This window comes from Vicugna pacos, chromosome 32, assembly GCF_048564905.1.
Source record: "Vicugna pacos chromosome 32, VicPac4, whole genome shotgun sequence".
In the NCBI taxonomy this organism is placed as follows: domain Eukaryota; kingdom Metazoa; phylum Chordata; class Mammalia; order Artiodactyla; family Camelidae; genus Vicugna; species Vicugna pacos.
This window is the reverse complement of record NC_133018.1, coordinates 745731-759769: the sequence shown is the minus strand read 5'-3', so window position 1 is coordinate 759769 and position 14039 is coordinate 745731. Positions and strand designations below refer to the sequence as shown.

Below are 14039 nucleotides of genomic sequence, written 5' to 3'. Positions count from 1 at the left end.
TAGAATATGCTTTGTACCATAGCTGAGTCAAATGAATTTATGTATGCCTATATGCCTATGACGTGTTTATCATTTTTGCCAACTCAGTATGTCGTCATCTATTACAACATACGAATAAAACATGATACCGTCATTAAACTTAAGAAAGAAGTAGCATAGTGTCTGAGACTTAGTGTTAACCCTCAGAATAATCGTGTCAGACCAGGGCTGTCCTTTGGTTACGAGGAAGGGGTGTGCTCCTGTTGGAAGCTTCGCCATCATTTAGAAGGAGAGAGTGGTGGTGTTTGAGGGACTGTCTCACAGGCCACATGTACCTGGCCAGCTTTTCTGGAAAGCTCATACCGGAGGAGCAGCGGGGATTTCTAGGGGAAGTGGAGCTCCTGCGTTACTTGAAGTCCTTGAGGGCCACAGTGGGCCCAGCGGGTCCCTTCCTGGCCTGGCTGAGCAGCCAGGCTCCGCACCCTGAATGCTTCAAACAGCCACGCTTATTCTTTACCTTGTTGTGGAGTGTGTCTGTACTAATATCTTTTTGACCATCTGTCTGTTTATGTTTTAATAGCTCAGCTTTCGCAGCTGACAGGCATAGGAAAAGAAAACTTTTGGAAAACTCATCACTAAACAGCAAGTTATTGAAAGTAAATATAAGTAATTAAAATTTATTCAGCTGTAAGAATTGGTTGAGATCTAGTCACTGTTTGATGACAGTTCTAACATTAATGTTGCCCCTTGTAAACTTTTGTAACTGTATGCCTTGGACTTGGATTATTTTTCAGAATGTTTGCCACTTGTACTAATGATCCTTGATGCGACTCAGTTCCCCAGGAAGTCCGTCTGTCAGTGCCTTGCCTCTGTCTGGATTGCTGCCCTGCTCCTCTGCCTTAGCAAGTGTTTGTTCTTATCGCTTACTCGGCTGCCTTACTACTCCATTTCTATAGGATCCCAGAGATCCTTGCTTCCTTCTGTTTAAGGTCCCCCGTGCAAACTCCAGGGGTCTGAAGTTTGGGTAAGTTTTCTTTCTTAGGACTGCATTAATACAGTTTCACCATGAAAGAATACACTTCCTGATTCTGGTGTCCAGCTGTTACCAGATGTATGAGCCATGAATGGAGTAACAAAATGTAAAGATTACTAAATACTTCTAAATACAACAGTAATTTCAACCTGCATCTACTCCCTTGCTATCATGCTAGCTATGTTTAGACATGCGGTTAGCTAAAGTGTTACAACTTTGGAAGAAAGAGCTGACGTGAAGCTTCGGCTTGGATTGGTAGATTGACTTCCCATGTGTAGTATTCAGACATCGTGGTGCATTTGTACAGCTAATCAGAAAACTAAACCTTAGTCTTTAAGGAAGGTCCAGGTGGTGTTTTAAGATTGGTATTCCATTGCTAGTAAAATATGTATGTATGTATTTCTGTGGCTTAGAACTAACAGGTGGGGGACAGAAGGACTTGGGATGTATGTATTTATATTTTTTCCAATTTGTAGTAGCTTTAATAGAATCTTATAAAAGCATTAAGTCCTAAACTTATTTCTTTGAAGGATCTGCCTGGATTTTGCATTGTGTACTCCACAGTACTTAGTAATGCCGATTCTCCCATAAGCTTCCATAAGATACTCCCATTTAGAACAGTTCTAGGATCAGAAACAGCCTTCTAAAAATATCCAGATACTTATACAGACAGTAGAAAGGGAATTTGAAATATTTGTTGGATTGAAAAGAATAAATTCCAAGCTGGCTTGATGCTAGAGTTTCAAGTTCAGCCCTTCGCTCCACTTTGATGTTTGGAACAGTTGGCCTTCTCTTGGCGTTACTCATGGCCGCCTCTTGTTCCATTTACAGGGAAGCGCCACTGCCATCTGTGCCACAGGCCTGCGGAATTTGGGGAACACGTGTTTCATGAATGCCATCCTTCGTCCCTCAGGTAATGTTACAGCCAGAGCCTGAGTACCTGACGGCTGTGGGTTCTGATCCTGTCTCTGCCACTAACTCTAGTCTAGGAACTTGGGGCAGGTACCCCAGCTCCCTGTGCCTTGCTTTTCTCATCAGTGGAATGGGGGATAGTAGTGAACCTCACAGGGTGGTTGGGAAGCTATTACACAGTTTGTACAAAGTGCTTGGAACAGTGCCTGGCAGCAAATAACTGCTAGCTGTTGTTATTATTTGGTTCCAGTTGCTTCTCGAATAGGCTTGAGCACAGGCCAGCAAACTTCTGTAAAAGGCCAGATTAAATACATCTTTTTAATCTTTACCACATCCAGTCTCCTCCCTTCAGCAACCCCTCCCTTTTACACAACCCTTCAGAAATATAAAAGCCACTTTAAAAATAAAAGCTCATTGGTCCAGGGCCAGATTTGTCCTGTGGGCCACAGTTTGCAGACTCCTGGGCTATAAGGAACCTTGTTCAGAGAACCTAGTTCAATTATTGATTCTTAAGTATGATCATAAGGTCAGAGATTTAGAAGATCTTGAAAATGTAAGATGAGCAGAAGCCATGTTCGATCTCTCCTTAAAGGCACTGACCTCGGCTTGTCTAGTCTTGCTCAAGGAGGAAATTCTAGTCACTGCTGAATTCTCCATGTGACTCTGTGGGGCGTATTTAAACAGTGTGGTTGGTTTCATGATTCGTTTTTATTTTGAGGAAATTATTGAACACTTGGGAGCAAACACCCTGAAAGGAAATGATCGCAATCTATAGATTGTGTATGTGGTGGGGGATGGGCGCAGGGCAGAGAGAGGATTGGGGATTTTTTGAACAGAGGTTTTGCTCTGAGGTCTTTGCTTATTTCTGCAAACTTATCTGCTTGTATTGTTTTCTTGGAGTAAATGAGGAGACTTAATGAAGAAACTCAGTGTAAGAGATTGCACTGAGTATAGTTTTAATGAGAAACTGAAAGATGACATTTTCGAAGTCCATACGCAGGTCTCAGAGTAATTTCTTCACCGCCTTAGTACTTTAAAAAAAAACAATTTCTTCCCTTCCTTTTACAGTAGTAACATTGAGCAGTTTTGCTGTTATTTCAGAGAACTGCCGGCCGTGGAGTCAAGGAATGGGGAGACAGCAGGAAGGCAGACGTGCCACACCAGGAGCCGGGGGGACAACAACGTGTGAGTCTAAGAATGTGTCCTTTCTGGCTTTGAGCTACTGAGCAAGTGACCCTTACTGGTGATTTCCGTTGCATTATGTGAGTTAATAGGCACATGCATTTAAAAAAAAAAAACTAAAAATTGCATTTAAGTACCTAGGTGGCAGTCTTAATAATTATTGGAATTCTTTTATGTGTATTTACCTAATAGGCAGGATAAATTTAGTACTCTGTCTGCCTGCTGAGTCTGTGGATTTGGACATTCTAAAAGTGACGTGTGTATGAAATACAGTTCTGGGTGTAGACCAGCACGAGTGTCATTAGGCTTTGTGAACTGGTTTGTCTGATAGGGTTAGAGGTAAACTGGTCTTGGATAATTAAATTAATTTGTAGTTATCAAATTACTTTTGGAGGCAGTACAGTCAATTTTTAGTTGAAATGGAAGGGAAAAAATTGACAAGTGATTACTGAGAACCAAACCAATATGCATTCAAATCCAGTGCAGCCATGTTCTCATTTGGGTTTAAAGATGTATCATATTGTGAAAGTCTTGACGGCTGAGGGAGAATAGAAGACCGTGCTAGAACAGTGTGCAGCACGGAGCGTGCAGCAGGCCAGGCTGGGCGGGAACCTCCACGCCAGGCACGGGCGCAGGAGGGCGTGATTTCACTGGAAGCGCTGTGTCAGGAGCTTACTTTGGTAGCAGCATGTGGATGAGCTGGAACGTGCCTGTGTTCAAGGAAGCTTCACGCTTTAGAGTAACTGGTTAGAGGAAACGGTAAAATGACAAGGAAGAACTACATGTGCACAGAAGTTCGGGAAGAATTAGTAGCACTTGATGTGTTAGTGTCATTTAGGGTGTAGTTACACATTGCAGAAGTTGCCTCTGACCATTTTGGCAGGAAAGGAATGTCCTGAAAGTGTGTTGGTGAGCTCACCGTTACTGGATGGGTAGACAATCGGGTCTGGAGTCCAGGCCTGCATAAGGATGTCTCATCAGGACCCCTGCCCAGGGCCACAGTGGAGTTCCCACTGTCCGCACGGTTGGAGTTGAGTGCCGGCTGGGTGCTGCTGTCCCTGCCCTCCTGATGGTGCTCTTGGCCACCAGGAAGGTTTGGCACTGTCTCGGCTTCTTTGCATCACTAGCTCCTGCTTCACAGAGGCCGAACTTAGGCCATGTGCCTGAGTCCTGGCTGCCAGGGGTGCTGAGAAAGCAAGTATTTGGCCTTTTCAGCTTCCATAGTGGGAGGCAGGCTCGGACTCCCACAAGACTCTTCAGGTGGGGCTCCTCAAACACAGGAAGAGGGTTCAGGGACTAGGAAGTAAAAAGTAGGAACCTGTTGGATGACAAGGGTTGAGAAGGAAGATACCGAGATCCTCGGAGGCATCAGGCAGGTGTCCGTGAGTATGGCAGCTGTAGTGACAGACATGGTCTGAAGTGGAGGACATTTATCAGTTTACCTCCGTGCACAGAAAACCAAGACTGACAGTGACTTGAACATTCGTGGTTTATTTTCTCATGTCGAGTTGGAGGTTATCCATCTAGGTTTAGTTCACACGACCATCAGGCTCCTGGCTTTCTGCTGCACCCTCCCTGGGGTGAGGCTCTCATCCACAGAGTCCAGGGTGACGCTGGAGCCACCAGCATTTTGTCCTCATTCTAGCTGGAAGAAGAAGGGCTTAACAAGGACTACCCTTTCTCTTTAAGGAAATTTCTCAGAAGTTGGACACACTCAAAGGAGAAAGTGGAAGTTGTATTCCTGTGAGAGAAGGGGCGATCGGATATAGAGGGACAGCAGGGAGGATGCAGACAGCAGGTGTAGTGCACACTGCGTCTCAAGAGATAAGAGGAAAAGCAGTAGAGAATTTGTGTTGGAACTGGGAGACACCTGAATCAAAGCAGTCACGAAAAAATCTGGCTTTCATATTTGGCTTTGAGAGTCATTGGTATAGACTTGAGTGTTGATCCTTGAGTCCAGACGAACTCTGTGAGGCAGGGATGAGCAGATGGTCAACACTGAGGTCTGGGAAGTGCTCCTAGTGAGGGCTAAGAAGAAAAAATGCAGGAGATGGAGAAAGAGATTCTGTTCCTCATTTTAAGTTTTTTTGAAATGAACATTCTTAACTAATTGATTTGTAACTTACCCATTGCTTTATTCTACAAGTATGACAGTACTTGGCAAACTCAGAGTTCGCTATGTGTTAAAAAACTAGTTTTGTCAGTAATTACTGCTGTTTATGTGCGGTTTTGAGATGCTCTTAACTCTTAGACTTAGTTCAGAAGAGACCACACCCTTTTTATGTCTTCATTTGTTTGAATTTTAGACAATTGAACATTGTGTATTGAAATAGTAGCCTCTCACTAAATGCTAAGAGTCCCATCATCCCTGCCACTTTTCCAGGTCTTTGGTGAAAAAGTTTAGAAAGACACTGTGTGTTTTATTTCAAGGTAGCCAGGCTGCTTTTAGCCCAGAGTCCTTATTTTACGTTGTTGGGAAGATTCTGCCGAGTTTTAGGTGAGTGTTATTCAATGAAGGCTATTCGAAGCGTTAGTATTAGTCCTTACCCTGTTTCTGAGACAATTTCCAACAAAGTGGTGGCATTCTAAACAATGAAGACTAGTGTTTGTTGGTTTGTTTTTGGTTGGGCCTTTTTTTAAAAAACATTTTCTTATTGAGTTATAGTCATTTTACAATGTTGTGTCAAATTCCAGTGTAGAGCACAATTTTTCAGGATACATCACTGTCTACTCCCTGGTGGTCCTCCCTCCTGGCCTCCTGTCCTGGGGTCCTGCTGGGGTCCTCTCACCTGGCCCTGCCTCAGGTGAGTTGCCTTTCAGGAGGTCTGTCAGCCTCCTGGGCTTATTTTTCTTCATAGTGCCTGCTACTTCCCTGTTGGTTCTTTGTGTTTTCTTACATTGATTTGAAGACTTATTTTAAAATTTGTTACCCGGAGCCACTGGACATCTGACCAGGGGCAGTGTGGTGCGCGAGTGCCAGCTGCACAGGGAGGCCGATATTGGGCCCCTGCTGGCCTGTGCACAGCGCCTCACAGCCTGGGCTGGACCCAGCCTGGCTGGGGAGACCTCACAGCCCCTACAGGGTGGCCAGGCCAGCCCCATGAGGCCTGAGGCATTTTTTTAAATGTGGTAAAAGTTAATCTTGTATTGGGTCTTTTCTCCTGTGGATACACTTCCTGGTCTGGTGTTTGCAGGTTAATTTAATTTTGTTTGTTTCTTGCTCATGCAGAATACAGTTGATTTTATATACTGATCCTCAATCCAGTAACCATGCCTTAATTCACTTCCTAATTGTGAATGTCTTTGGATTATGGTGGATTTTCCATGCATATAATAATGCCATGCACACACGACAGTTTTCTTGCTTAAAATTTGATCTTTATGTCTCCTGTTTTGCTGCTGCTGTTACTGCATTATTATCCTGACAGTGTCTTCAGTACAGTATCTCTAATAGAAGGTGTGAAAGCTGGCATCTGGTCTGTTTACAGAGAAATTTCTTTCAATATTTGCACACTAGTTGTATTGTTTGTTACTGTACTGAGTCCAGACTCATTCTGCTCACTGCATGACAGGCCAGTAAATCAGGAGACAAGTTGTTGGGACAAGGAATAGCAACTTGAGAAAGCTGGCTGACCCAGAAGATGGCAGACTGATGTCCTGGAGAACCATCTTCTCCAAGTCAGAATTCAGGCTCCTTTTCTACTAAAAAGGGGAAGGGGAATGCTTGGTTCTTGCAAACTTGTTGGTGTAGAAATTCTTTGTTCTTGGAATCCTGTGTTCTTGTAGCTGTCCATGTGGATCAGATCATGGTGTCTCTGTAAACCTCCAACCAAACAAATGTTATTGTCTGTATTGCAACTTGTTATCTTTATATGAATGAAAATGTGTTAATATCCTTAAAGGTCAGAGCCTTGGAAACAGGCTCTCCTGTATAATTCAGGCTACTGGCAACATTGTTTTGCAAAAGCTGCAAAGCTGGCAAGACTAAGTCTAGGAAACAGCACAGGGTTAAAGCCAAAGTAACAGATCTAATGTGGAGTCAGATTTGTTCTTTTTTTTTCCATTATCAGTTCACTTAGATGATCAGATTCAGGAGGTTGCTTTCTTTCCTTTTATTTTCTTTCTGGTTCATGCTTCTCTGAGTGTGTTTCTTCTTGTCTTGATTCTAAATATTATTGGACTCATCGTGCTCACTCACGTTGGATCAGTTTTTGTATTTACTTCCTCTGATGTCACTTTGCATTCCTGTCTAGTAAGAAAACAGTTTTCAGTCTATTTCCTTCCAAAGAATTTGAACAATACTGTGAATGGAATTTCTGTTGGTAAAGCAATAAAGATGGCAGTCTTTATTAGAGATCTTGTACCTCAGAGGGAGGAGTAACTACAGCTGAAGCACCTGGGTAATTGCAACTGCCTACAGGACCTGCCTGCACAGTTGCAGATTTCTGTAAAGGGGAATGGAATTGTCACTTTTGTTTCTGAACAAAAGGCAAAAACTTTGCTGTCTTTTTGTGTTCCTCTCCCGTGCTGTTTGCATTTTCTGGGACTGCTGAATGTGTGATTCCTGTACTTGGGCACCTGGAGTCTTGAAAATTAATGCCTGGTGCAGGATGCCTTCTCTTTATTTTCACGTTGCTCATCCTAAAGTGTTTGCACTGACTCATCAGGATGGGGTGTTAGTGCGGACACATGTTACTGTGCAATAGAGTAAGCCCGTCCCTGCCACCCCTGCCTTCCTCACCAACTCCAGGAATTGCAAGAATAGGGCCCAAAATATATTTTCTTACAGAACCACAATTAGTTGCTCAGAGTTAATGATAGCAGCCTTCCTTTATGTAGCAAAACAAAACAAACACGTGTATCAAACCCTCAACACTTCTAATGAGCTGATTCTGGATGTGCTGTTCTTCATTTAAGCTTCATTTAGCTATTTTTATTTAGCAGGAAGATGCCTAAGAACAATGGAGTGTCTGCATTTTATCTTGTGCAGAGACCAGAGCGAACTTGTGTTGATGCTGTTACTGTGGCTTCTGTGGCCTATGCTCCCACTGTGCTGTGACCACTGCCTGTCTTCCTTGTATTTATTCATCTTATTACAGTTTTCAAAGCATCGTTAACCCTGTTCTTTCTCAATACAATTTTGCAGGATAGGAAACGCAGGTTTTCATACTCTTCAGTTTTATATATAACTGAAAATTGAAGTTCAGAGACTTGAAGTGGCCAGGACCAGAAGTGATTAGGTAGTAAGATGTGGTCTAGTAGGGTGAAAATCAGTCTGTACTTTTGCTCTGGTTTCAAGTTTTAGCTACTTGAAAGACGGGTCTGAGTCCTGGCTCTGCCACTGGCTGTCTTGGGAACATTGCTTAACTTCTCCAAGCCACGGTTTCATTCTCTATAAAATTATCTGTGATACAGGTCTTTTTACAGTTGATTGTCTTGTGAGTAAGATAAAATGAATTAAACCCGTAGTATAATGATCACCAAAGGAAGTGTCCAGGGTTACTATTATTACTGTCGTCGTTAAATTTTCACATTATCCCAAATTGCACAGTGCTCTTGTTTGCTTTATATTGAGATACAGTAGACATATAACTATATATTAGGTTAGGGTAAACAACATAATGACTTGGTATTTTTATATATATAATGAAATGATTACTACAGTAAGTTTAGCTAACTTTCATTATTTATATTCACATGCTTTTTTTGTGCTAAGACTCTACTCTGTTAGTAACATCAGATGTTTTGGGTGTTAGTGTTACTTAGTCACCATGTTGTGTATGTGTCATGACCCTGTGTTACTTATTTTGTAAATGGAAGTTTGTATCCTTTGACCCTGTTCAGCAGTGTTGCCCCCTCCTCCTTGCCACACCTTGCATCCACTAGTCTGTTCTCAGGATCTATGAGCTCCTTTGTGGTTTTGTCTTATTTTAGTTTCCACCTGTAAGTGAAATCATGCATGTTTATCTGTCTGATTTATTTCATTTATCATAACGCTCTCAGGGCCAATCCACGTTGACACAAATAGCAAGATTTCATTCTTTTTAATGACTTAGTGGTATTTTGTTAGATATATGCATGCAATGCGTGCCAGACTTTCTTTGTCCATTCATCCAGTGATGGACACTTCAGTTGTTTCCGTGTCTTGATTATTGTAATTAGTGCTACAGTGAAGATGGGCATGCAGATCTCTCAAATTTGTGTTTTCATTTCTTTCAGATAAATAAGAGTGGGATTGCTGGATCATACAGTAGCCCTATTTTTTAATATTTGGGGGAACTTCCATATTGTTTTACACTGTGGCTCCACTAATTTACGTTCCCGGCAGTCCCAGGTTTCCCTTTTCTCTGTGTCTTGCCAGCACTTGTTTATGTCTTGTCTTTTTGATAATAGCCATCCTAACACATGTGAGGTGATACCTTGTTGTGGTATTGATTTCTGTTTCCCTGATGACTAGTGATACTGGTCCTTTTCATGTTTTAATCAGATTGGGGTTTCTGTGTTGTTGTTACTGAGTTGTAGGAATTCTTTATATACTTCGCATATCAGCCCCTTTCAGTTTTATTATTTACAGTTCTTTTCTCCCATTCAGTAAGGTACCTTTGCATTCTATGGTTAATTTCCTTTCCTGTGTGGAAGCTTGGACGCTTGATGTAATCCTACTTGCTTATTTTTAATTTTGTTTCCTTTGCTTTTGGTGTCAAATCCAAAAATGTACCACCAAGATTGATGTCAAGGAGCTTCCTGCCTATGATTTCTTAACAGTACTTTTATGGTTTCAGGTCTTACATTCAAGTCCTTCGTGTATTTTGAGTTGACTTTTGTCAAGATAGGGGTCCATTTTCATTCTTGGGCATGTACTATACAGGATTCCCCAAACCGTTGAGTGAAGAAATTGTCCTTTCCCCATTGTATATCTTGGCTCCCTTGTCATAAATTATTCATGATATGTGCATGGGTTTATTTATGAGCTTTATTCTGTTCCATTGATTGATACATGTGTCTGTTACCAAGCCAAGGCCATATTGTTGTGGTTGTTTTCACTTTGTAATGGAAGTTGCTGTTTTACAGTTTTGCTAAGAGTTACTTTCATGACTAGTCAATGAATTTTATTAAATACCTTTTTACATTTATCCTAGTTAATCATTATAGTCTCATTGTGCTTTTCTGCTAATTTATATTTATTTTTGAATCTTAACCAGTATTGCATTTTCTAATATAGTCTACTATTATTCTGTTATGTTTACATAATGGCTTAACTCATGTAATAATATTTTGTTTGAATATATACAGCATAGTCCCTTAGTTTTATATATATATATATATATATATTCCTTTTCATACTTTTTCATTATGGTTTATTACAGGATATTGAAAAAATTTCCCTGTGCTATGCAGTAGGACCTTGTTTTTTTATTTATTTCATATGTGATAATTTGTATCTATAGTAGTTTGTATCTTCTCATCCCAAATGTCTAATTTATTCCCCTGCCTGCTTTCCACTTGGTAATCATAAGTTTGTCTTTTATGTCTGTGAGTCTGCTTCTGTTTTGTAAATAAGTTCACTTGTGGCATATTTTAAATTCAACATAGAAATGGTATCATACGGTGTTTGTCTTTCTCTAACCAAGTTAGTATAATCTCTAGGTCCATGCATGTTGCTGCAAATAGTATCATTTTATTCTTTTTCATGGCTGAATAGTATTCTAGTGTGTGTATGTATAAAATATATGTATATATAAAACACTTCTTCTTTATCCATTTATTTGACAAGGGTCATTTAGGTTATTTCCATGTCTTGGCTATTGGAAATAATGCTGCTTGAACTTTGGGAGGCATGTATCTTTTTAATTTAGTGTTTTCTCTTGATAAGCCCAAGAATGGAATTGCTGGATCACATGGTAGCTTTATTTTTAGTTTTTTAAGGAATTTCCATACTGTTTTTCATAGTGGTTGTACCAAGATGCAGTCCCACTGACAGTGTAGGAGGGTTCCCTTTGCCCATTGTCTCCAGCATTTCTTACTTGTAGGCATTTTGATGATGGCCATTCTGACTCATGTGAGGTGATGCCTCATTGTAGTTTTGATGTGAATCTCTCTAATAATTGCCAATGTTGACCATCTTTTCATGTCATGTGCCTGTTGGCCATTTGTAGTTTTCTTTGGAGAAATGACTGTTTAGGTCTTCAGCCTGTTTGGGGGTTTGGGTCATCTGTTTTGTTGTTGTTATTGAGTTTTATGTGCTATTTGTATATTTTGGAAATTAAGACTTTTTTGGTCACATTGATTGAAAATATTTTCTTCAGTTTCGTAGTTTATCTTTTCATTTCTTTATGGTTTGCTTTCCTATGCAGAAAAGCTTGTAAGTTTGATTAGGTCCCATCTGTTTTTTGTGCTTTTATTTCTTGCCTTGGGAGACTGATCTAAGAACACATTGCTACAATTTATGTCAGAATGTTTTGTCTATGTTCTCTTTGAGGAGTTTTATGGTATCATATCTTATATTTAAATCTTTAAGCCATTTTGAGTTTATTTTTGTGTATGGTATGAGGGAGTGTCCTAACTTCATTGATTAACATGCTGCTGTCCAGTTTTCCCAACACCACTTGCTGAAGAGACTGTCTTTTCTCCATTGTATATTCCTGCCTCCTTTGCCAAAGATTAATTTACTGTAGGTCTGTGTGTTTATTTCTGGGCTCTCTGTTCTGTTCTATTGATCCATATGTCTGTTTTTATGCCAGTACCTCAGTTTTTATTACTGTAGCTCTGCAGTATTGTCTGACGTTTGGGAGGGTTATTCCCCCAGCTTCAGTATTTTTCTTAAATACTGCTTTGGTAATTCTGCATCTTTTGTGATTCTATATAAATTTTAGGATTATTTGTTCTAGTTTTGTAAAAAAAAATGTCCTGGGTAACTTGATAGGGATCACATTAAATCTGTAGATTGCCTTGGGCAGTATGGCCATTTTAACAATATTAATTCTTCCAATCCAAAAGTATAGGGTATCTTTCCATTTCTTTAAGTCATCTCTAATTTCTTTAATCAATGTTTTGTTGTTCTCCATATATAAGTGTTTCAGCTGCTTGGTCAGATTTATTCCTAAGTATTTTATTGTTTTGGATGTGATTTTAAAAGGGATTGTTTCTTTACTTTCTTTTCCTATTTCATCGTTAGTGTAAAGAAATGCCACTGATTTGTGCATGTTAATGTTGTATCCTGCCACCTTGCCGAATGTTTTTGTAGTTCTTCTCTGTCCTTCTTGTTTTATACTCTTCCCTTATGGTTAGTTGATTTTTCTTTATTGTTATATTTGTGTTTTCTCTCACTTGTTTTTGCATATCTGATTGTTAAGTAATTATAATTTAAGGTCGTATAATTTCTAAAAGGTCTACTGTTTTACTCCCCCCTCTTTTTTTTGTTTTGTTTTTCTTTTTGATTTTATTTTTTACATCCTCATGTGCCTTGTATAAGTGTTTACTGTAATTACAGTTTTTTTGTTTTGTTTTTGTTTTTTACAATTTTTGTCTTTTAGTCTTTGTAGTGACTTATTTAGGTGGTTGATTGACAGCCATTGCTTCATTTTTGCCTTTAAAGTGGGACTTCCCCCTTCACATAAGTTCTTATTTCTTGTTCTTTTGCACATAAAGAAAAGCTTTTATTACTATTTTTTAACATTTTTTATTGAGTAATAGTCATTTTACAGTGCTGTGTCAAGTTCCAGTATAGAGCACAATTTTTCAGTTATACATGAAAGTACATATATTCATTGTCACATTTTTTTCACTGTGAGCTACCACAACATCTTGTATATATTTCCCTGTGCTATACAGTATAATCTTGTTTATCTATTCTACATTTTAAAATCCCAGTCTGTCTCTTCCCACCCCCCAACCCCTTGGCAACCACAAGTTTATATTCTATGTCTATGAGGCTGTTTCTGTTTTGTATTTATGTTTTGTTTTTATGTTTTTGTTTTGTTTGTTTTTTTAGATTCTACATATGAGCGATCTCATATGGTATTTTTCTTTCTCTTTCTGGATTACTTCACTTAGAATGACATTCTCCAGGAACATCCATGTTGCTGCAAATGGCGTTATGTTGTCGACTTTTATGGCTGAATAGTTTTCCATTGTATAAATATACCACATCTTCTTTATCCAGTCACCTGTTGATGCACATTTAGGCTATTTCCATGTCTTGGCTACTGTAAATAGTGCTGCTATGAACATTGGGGTGCAGGTGTCATCCTGAAGTAGGGTTCCTTCTGGATATGTGCCCAGGAGCAGAATGACTGGGTCATATGGTAAGTCTATGCCTAGTCTTTTGAGGAATCTCCATACTGTTTTCCACAGTGGCTAAGAAAACCTTTTATTACTTCTTGTAAAGTCAGTTCAGCATTGATGAACTCTTAGTTTTTGCTTATCTGAGAAGCTCTTTAACTGTCTTTCAATTGTGATTAATAACTTTGCTGAGTAGGTGGCCTAGATTCTAGGTTTTCCCCCTTTGAGTACTTTAAATATATCATGGCTGTTCCTTCTGGCCTGCAGTGACTGCTGAAAACCAGCTGAAGGGCTTCCATGAGCTCACCTCTCCTCGTGACTACAGTGAAACCACAACTGACTGCTAAACAAGCATTGAAAAAAAGACTAGAACCTAGCAAAAAAGATCTTCAACTGGAATCATAAAGAGAGAACCACAGCAGGATAGTAGGAGGGGCATTCTTACGATATAATTAGGCCCGTACCCCCTGGGGTGGGCTTACCCACAAGCCGAAGAATAAATCACAAAGACCCTCCCACAGGAGTGAGAGTTCTAAGCCCCGTGTCAGGCTTCCCACCCTGAAGTCCCGGCATTGAGAGGAGAAGCAGACCCCGGGACACCTGGTTTTGAAGGCCAGCAGGGCTTAGCTCTAGGAGCCCCCTGGGACTGGGG

At 40.1% G+C, this 14039-nt stretch overlaps 1 protein-coding gene and 1 long non-coding RNA gene across 4 annotated transcripts in view; both read left to right on the top strand.

Annotated features, from left to right (window-relative positions):
• LOC116277714 (uncharacterized) overlaps positions 1 to 646 on the top strand; it is a 170771-nt gene extending 170125 nt beyond the window's left edge. The window contains exon 14 of the long non-coding RNA XR_012066237.1: positions 560 to 646. This is a non-coding gene — a long non-coding RNA (uncharacterized lncRNA). The remainder of the gene's footprint in view (positions 1 to 559) is intronic.
• A 157-nt stretch (positions 647 to 803) lies between these two features.
• Positions 804 to 14039, top strand: part of LOC140690890 (uncharacterized) — a 44906-nt gene continuing 31670 nt past the window's right edge. For 2 of the 3 annotated variants that reach the window (XR_012066236.1, XM_072953040.1), the window contains exons 1-2: positions 1844 to 1925; positions 3026 to 3109. Coding sequence is in view for 2 of the 3 variants with exons in the window: in XM_072953040.1 (XP_072809141.1) it covers positions 1905 to 1925; positions 3026 to 3109 (105 nt within the window). In the remaining variant the exon portion in view is untranslated. Of the gene's footprint in view, positions 1004 to 1843; positions 1926 to 3025; positions 3110 to 14039 lie in introns of those variants that run through there. The other variant, XM_072953041.1, reaches the window with a different exon arrangement.